Source organism: Oncorhynchus keta, chromosome 10, assembly GCF_023373465.1.
Source record: "Oncorhynchus keta strain PuntledgeMale-10-30-2019 chromosome 10, Oket_V2, whole genome shotgun sequence".
NCBI lineage: Eukaryota > Metazoa > Chordata > Actinopteri > Salmoniformes > Salmonidae > Oncorhynchus > Oncorhynchus keta.
In genome coordinates, this window is record NC_068430.1 from 66,515,482 (window position 1) to 66,522,799 (window position 7,318).

Consider the following 7,318-nt stretch of genomic DNA (forward strand, 5'->3'; position numbering starts at 1 on the left):
GAAGTTTACATACACTAAGTTGACTGTTCCTTTAAACAGCCTGGAAAGTTCCAAAGATGCATGTCATGGTTTTAGAAGCTTCTGATAGGCTAATTGACATCATTTGAGTCAATTGGAGGTGTACCTGTAGATGTATTTTAAGGCCTACCTTCAAACTCAGTGCCTCTTTGCTTGACATCATGGGAAAATCTAAATAAATCAGCCAAGACCTCGAAAATGGTTGACCTCCAGAAGTCTGGTTCATCCTTGGGAACAATCTCCAAACGCCTGAAGGTACCACGTTCATCTGTACAAACAGTAGTACGCAAGTATAAACACCATGGGACCACATAGCCGCCACACCGCTCAGGAAGGAGAAGCGTTCTGTCTCCTAGAGATTAACATACTTTGGTGGGAAAAGTGCAAATCAATCCCAGAACAGCACAGGACCTTGTGGAAATTCTGGAGGAAACAGGTACAAAAGTATCTATATCCACAGTAAACAAGTCCTATATCGACATAAACTGAAAGGCCTCTCAGCAAGGAAGAAGTCACTGCTCCAAAACCGCCAGAAAAAAGCCAGACTATGGTTTGCAACTGCACATGGGGACAAATATTGTACTTTTGGGAGAAATGTCCTCTGGTCTGATAAAACAAAAATAGAGCTGTTTGGCCATAGCAACCATCTCTGTATGTTTGGAGGAAAAGGGGGAGGCTTGCAAGCCAAAGAACACCACCCCAACCGTGAAGCACGGGGGTGGCAGCATCATGTTGTGGGGGTGCTTTGCTGCAGGAGGGACTGGTGCACTTCACAAAATAGATGGCATCATGAGGTAGGAAGATTATGTGGATATATTGAAGCAACATCTCAAGACATCAGTTAAAGCTTGGTCGCAAATGGGTCTTCCAAATAGACAATGTTATATTTATTTAACTAGGCAAGTCAGTTAAGAACAAATTCTTATTTTTAATGACTGCCTAGGAACAGTGTGTTTACTGCCTGTTCAGGGGCAGAACGACATTGTACATTGTCAGCTCGGGGATTTGAACTTGCAACCTTCCAGTAACTAGTCCAACGCTCTAACCACTAGGGTACCCTGCTGCCCCAATGACCCCACGCATTCTTCCAAAGTTGTGGCAAGGACAACAAAGTCAAGGTATTGGAGTGGCCATCACAAAGCCCTGACCTCAATCCCATAGAAAATTTGTGGGCAGAGGTCTACAGAACATGAACTTTAAACCTGTCATAGAGTACAGAGAACATACATGGCTTGTGGCCATGGGAGTATACAATGGAGTGTATAAATTATTTTTTACCAAATGTTGCTTAAAATGTGAGACTTTGCTTTTTGTCGTTATCGATGCAAAAAAACTATGTGGGGTAAAAATAGAGAGAAAAAGGGAAACTTTCAACAGTAATGGCAATGTTGTCATAGTTTCCCTGTTGCCACTTATGTAACTGTAATAATCTGTTTACACTTTATTCAAATGAAATCATTTTCACGTATGCACTGGCCAAAGATGTTTAAATGAGAGATGTCACCTGGTGGGAACAATTGTCGGCAACAAATGGAACCACAGGAAAAACACCTTAGAAATAATATTCAATTGTCCACATGATAGAGCCATATAAGAGTTATAAGGTAACATGAGTAAATTACATCAGTTATCATTCAGCTGATGCAATCCTGTCAAAAGGGACATTTTACAGTATGCGACCACAACATTATTTATATATATATATATATATATAGACAGGGCTTGATCACCCGTCATCAGTTGTATGGGTGGTCCAGGGGTATGGGTGGTCCAGGGGTATGGGTGGTCCGTTAACGCTTCACCAGATTCCGGAACTATCTGGCCTTCTCAGTTAGGTCATATCCTGGACCTTCTCATCTACTGAGGTGGACACCACCTTCCCATCCACCATCTCCTCCACGATCACCCTCACCCGCTTCTGCATGTGTGGATTATACTCTGTGGAAAGAGCCACCAAACAGGAATTCATTCATTCATTCATTCATTGTGTGTATTATGGGGAACAACACATGATTCTTTCATTGATTCATTCATTTAATTAATTATTCTCTGCTTGCTCACCTTCCACCACTTCCTGGATTTGTTGTACTTCCTGGACCTTCTCGACCACGATCACCTTACTGATCTCCTGTCTGGTCTCCACATTCCTACTGGTAGACACAGGCGAAGAACACTTGTGGTCAGCTAAACTCACCAACACACATCTTGATCTACTAGTTTGCAATCAGTGGTGTAACTTAAGTCGTTTTTGGGGGTTTCTGTACTTTGTTATTTACATATTTGACTACTTTTACTTTTACTTTACTACATTGCTTAAGAAAATATTGTACCTTTCCTCGACACCCAAAAGTGCTTGTTACATTTTGCATACTTAGTACAATTCACAAACTTATCAACCAAACATTCCTGGTCATCCCTATTGCCTTTGATCTGACGGACTCCCTAAACCGACATGCTTGGTTTGTTAGTTATGTCTGAGTGTTTGAGTGTGCGCCGGCTTTCCGTAAAAAAAAAAAAAAAAAGAAATGGTGCCATCTGGTTTGCTTAATATAAGGAATTTCAAGTGATTTCTACTTTTATTTTTGATACTTAAATATATTTTAAACCAAATACTTTTACTCAATTAGAATTTTACTGGATGACTTTTACTTTTATTTGAGTATTTTTCTGTTCAGGTATTTTTACTTTTATTCAAGTATGACAGTTGGGTACATTTTCCACCACTGTTTGCAATATGAGGTGCCAATAAACAGCTGTCATCCCTCCATCCCTTCTCCCTCCTTCTATCCTGCCCCTCCATTATCCCATCTCACCTGAGTCCCTCTCCATCCAGCAGCCTCCTGTACTCAGCGATCTCCATCTCCAGCCTCATCTTGATGTCCAGGAGGATCTGGTACTCAGAGGCCTGCTGCTGGATGCTGACGTTGAGCTGCTGCAGCTCCTCCTCCATGCTGTTGATACAAACCTGCAGCTGGCTCAGCTGGGAGCCGTGGCGGCCGTTTATATCAACGACGCTCTGCTCCAGGTACCCCTTCTAGGAATGTGTTTATGTTTGTAAGGGATGAAGATGAAGGAAAGAAGGAGAGGGTAGTATAAATGCATAAAGAGGGAGATGAAGAAGTGTAGAGATAGTTGTGCATAAAGGTGTTAGAACACCTTGACATTAGACCACTGTGGAGGTCTGAAAACATCTAACAAACTTTGATTTTGGAGTGTACTGTTCTTTTAAGACCTAAAGGAATTCCATATTTTAGGAACAGAGGTAGGGTAAAGAGAAATGCTATATGTTTAGGGATGCTGATTCAGTAACATGGTTTGACATCATACCTGAGTGAGCAGGCCATGTAGTTCAATCTCCAGGCTCTGGAAGGTCCTCTTCAGGTCGGTCACCTCCGACTGAGAGGTCTTCACCTCTGTGGTGCTGGTGGTGATCTGGTTCTGAAGCACCTCCACCTGACACACACACACACACACACACACCGTATTGGTCAAAAGTGTAGTACCACTTCACAAAATACATGTCAATTGTGCCTCTCACAAAACACATTTAGGGACCCATGCCCACATCTTTCGAGTCCCCCTGTCCTATTTTCAGAAGTTGTCTCACCTTGCTCTCAAACCACTTGGCAGCATCTCTCTGGTTCTTCGTTATCATGCCCTCATACTGGGTCCTCATCTCCTCCAGCACCTTGCTCATGTCCACTGAGGAGGCACAGTCCATCTCCACATTCACAGCACCACAATGCTGCGTCCGCATCAAATGCATCTCCTAACAACATGAAAAGGGGGACAAATTGTTCTATAATATCTGGGATTTGTAGTTTACGTATACACAGTGAAGGGCAAAAGCACCTGAAAGCAATTAGTTACTGTATATTTGAGTACTAATAACAGTGAAGTTGCCCTAGATTTGTTGTGGGCGAGTTTTGCCCCCTTGTGGCCAAACATGGAAAGATCTCAAACCCACTGAGAATTGATAAATACATTCAAAGCGAAAACTTAGCAAAAACTACAGGGGGTGCCATTGTGTCCTAATGAAAAACCACATGTGGCTGCCTGCAGCATTCAGACTTCAGCCAACAGCACAAGTGTTACGACTTGAGTGTGTGAGGAGAAATGACCTCCTCGTGGTTCTTCCTGAGGTAGATCAGCTCCTCCTTCAGCCCCTCAATCTGTATCTCCAGTTCTGCTCTGGTGAGTGTAAAGCTGTCCAGGACTCCTCTCAGACGAGCCACATCCCCTTCTATATTCATACGCACGTTTGCCTCCGTCTCTAACCTAGAGGGGTTGATGAAAGAAGAAGGATTGATTAGTTCCTTCTCACAACAAACCAAGATACAACTTGCCCAACCATAAACTGATCCATAGCCCTGCCTACCCCCATACGCATTTCTGTAGATCTGGGAGGATTGCATCTACTCAATCTCAAACCTATAGGCCAAGAGTTACAAACAGAATCAGTACACTCACAGAGGCCATGTACAGTACAGAGAGGAAGTGCACCTACTTCATCTTGAAGACATCAGCTGCATGTCTGGCATTATCCACCCGCAGGATCATCTGAGAGTTCTCCACAGACCTGGCTTGGATCTAGGAACAGGAGGACAGCCACAGTCAATGGGATGTAATTACAGAGTCAACTATGTATAGGATATCATGTGTTTAGATCAACAGATCTGGTTCATGTCTACTGTTCATTCATTTACAACAGAACATGTTTTTCAACAATCAACAAGATAAATACTGAGAGACAATAGGAATTATACCTCAAATCTATCACTTATCTAATTCATTCTAGTGACGCTCTTCATTCACAAAGCTGTTGGCGTCTTCTCAATCCTATCCTCACCACCCTTCCCACTGTGACAGACATCAATTCAACGTCTATTCCACGTTGTTTTTTACATTGCAATTACATGGAAACAATGTTGATTCAACCAGTGTGTGCCCAGTAAGTCACTACATTAAGACTACATTACCCAGAAGTACCTGGTTGAGGATGTCTGAGATGGTGGTATGGAACCCACTGAGGTCCTTCTTGTGAGTCGGTGATCTCATCTCGTAGAACTCCTTGATCTGCAGCTCCAACTTACTATTAGCTGCCTCTAGAGAGCGTACCTGTGTACACAGGGAGTGGAGGGAATCATTTGGGCTCCCGAGTGGCACAGTGGTCTAAGGCACTGCATTGCAGTGGGGCTAGGGTCATCACTACAGAACCTGTTTTGATCCCAGGTTGTATCACAACCGGTCGTGATTTGGAGTACCATAGGGCGCTGCACAATTGGCCCAGCGTCATCTGTGTTAAGGGAGAGTTTGGCCGGGATAGGCCGTCATTGTAAATAAGAATTTGTTTTTAACTGACTTGCTTGGTGAAATAAATCCAAATAAAAAGTTCAGTTCATGGGTCTATCTGAAATGGCACCCTATTCCCTATATAGAGCACTACATTTGACCCTGTGGGCCCTGTTGTGCACTACATAGGGAATAGGGTGCCATTTGGAGCGTAACACATCACGTTATGAGAATCAGTACTCTCCCATTAGATAATCCCCAACATAATGGAATTTAAAATAAATGATCAAATCCTGCTATGTCATTGTCCTCACTATGTATGTTGTGTTGCTACCATGCTGTGTTGTCATGTGTTGCTGCCTTGCAATGTTGTTGTCTATGTTCTGCCTCGTTTAGCAAAAGAACCCAACAAAAGCGAAAGAGTGAGTCATTGTCTTTGGCCTACATGCAAAAGACAATAACATGCAATTCCTTCCAAATGTCAGGTGGAATGATCAGTGGTGGAAAAAGTACCAAATGTCATACTTGAGCAAAAGTAAATAGAAAGTTACTCAAGTAAAGGTAACACAGTAAAATACTACTTGCACAAAAGTCTAAAAGTATTTGGTTCTAAATATAAAAAAGAGGGACATAGCACAGACTGGGCCAGCACAGTCTGTGCTTTTTTTGCTTTAATTATCCTTTTATTTCCCTTAAAAGATGAGTTTCTACTATACACCCTCTTCCACACACCCCAGTTACCACACACACACCTCCAGTCTTCCTAGGAAAGAGCCCCCCCTATCTATTCTCATCATCCTTGGAGTGCCAGATACTGACAGACTGGCTTCCAGTTTTTCTATATACATGAGTTGATACTTTACATCTTGTGAAGTGCACAATGTAAAGAGACATCAGGTCCATGTTAAACCATTATCACTTGTTTCCTATTTCCATAACAGCATATCACTTTGGCTGTGGTATCCTGACAACAATTCCAGTGTTTAAAAAATTATAATATTGACAAGCTTCATTGACAACATTCTAAACGGATATCATATCTATGTAGGAAAGTCCACCAACGCTTTTGCCAGAGAATTGACTGTTAAATTCTCGACATAAGCCGCCTCCAATGTCGTTTTAGAGAATTTGGCAGTACGTCCAACCGGCCTCACAACCGCAGACCACGTGTAACCACTCCAGCCCAGGACGTCCACATCTGGCTTCTTCACCTGAGGGATCCTCTGAAACCAGCAACCCTGACAGCTGATGAAACTGAGGAGTATTTCTGTCTGTAATAAAGCCCTTTTGTGGGGAAGAACTCATTCTGATTGGCTTGGCCTGGCTCCCCTGTGGCTGCGCACTTGCCCTCCCAGTCCCATCCATTGCTGCACCCCTGCTCTCCCAGTCCCACCCATGGCTGCGCCCCTGCCCAGTCCTGTGAAATCCATAGATTGACTGATTTCCTTATATGAAATGTAACTCAGAAAAATCTTTAATTGTTGCTTGCGGCGTTTACATTTTGGTTCAGTATAGTTAACGTTAGCGAACTCTGCATTCTATACGGGTATGCCAATGGCCTGCTGTGATACCCACTATATAGAGCTTTTCAGATCTATTCATATATTTAGCTACGGCAGATAGCTAGATCGGTGATGAGATGACCATTCAGTATGTAAACTAGCGGGCTCGGCCACCAATTAAATGGCTGGTCTTACCTTATCCTTGATCAGCATTTTGACTGTCGCATAAAATACGCTTTAAATCGATGTAAAAAGACCTAATCCACACTTAGTGTGGTACTGTCAAATTGAGCAAACCAGATTCTTCAATCTTTTTGATTCAACTTTATTTCCTGTGTAAGTAACTATTCTGTCCGTCCATCGTGTTTTGTGAGACGCTTTACAGACTACTTTATGGGGAAAAGATGTGACTATTACCATTTTTACTTTTAAAACCCATAAAAATTCAAGGATGTTTTCAGACCAGGAAATACCAAAAGTGATGATGTTGGTAGGTTTTTAGGTCT

At 42.6% G+C, this 7,318-nt stretch overlaps 1 protein-coding gene across 10 annotated transcripts in view; it reads right to left on the bottom strand.

The window, feature by feature from the left end:
* Positions 1-1,121: 1,121 nt before the first annotated feature.
* LOC118389261 (keratin, type I cytoskeletal 42-like) overlaps positions 1,122-7,318 on the bottom strand; it is a 68,035-nt gene continuing 61,838 nt past the window's right edge. For 4 of the 10 annotated variants that reach the window (XM_052527717.1, XM_052527716.1, XM_052527715.1 and 1 more), the window contains exons 2-9: positions 5,008-5,136; positions 4,526-4,608; positions 4,140-4,296; positions 3,626-3,787; positions 3,346-3,471; positions 2,832-3,052; positions 2,080-2,168; positions 1,122-1,956 (exon numbers count right to left, since the gene is read on the bottom strand). In XM_052527717.1, coding sequence (XP_052383677.1) covers positions 1,850-1,956; positions 2,080-2,168; positions 2,832-3,052; positions 3,346-3,471; positions 3,626-3,787; positions 4,140-4,296; positions 4,526-4,608; positions 5,008-5,136 — 1,074 coding nt within the window. In that variant the 3' untranslated portion in view covers positions 1,122-1,849. Of the gene's footprint in view, positions 1,957-2,079; positions 2,169-2,831; positions 3,053-3,345; positions 3,472-3,625; positions 3,788-4,139; positions 4,297-4,525; positions 4,609-5,007; positions 5,137-7,007; positions 7,203-7,229; positions 7,277-7,318 lie in introns of those variants that run through there. The other 6 variants (XM_052527713.1, XM_052527712.1, XM_052527709.1 and 3 more) reach the window with 6 other exon arrangements.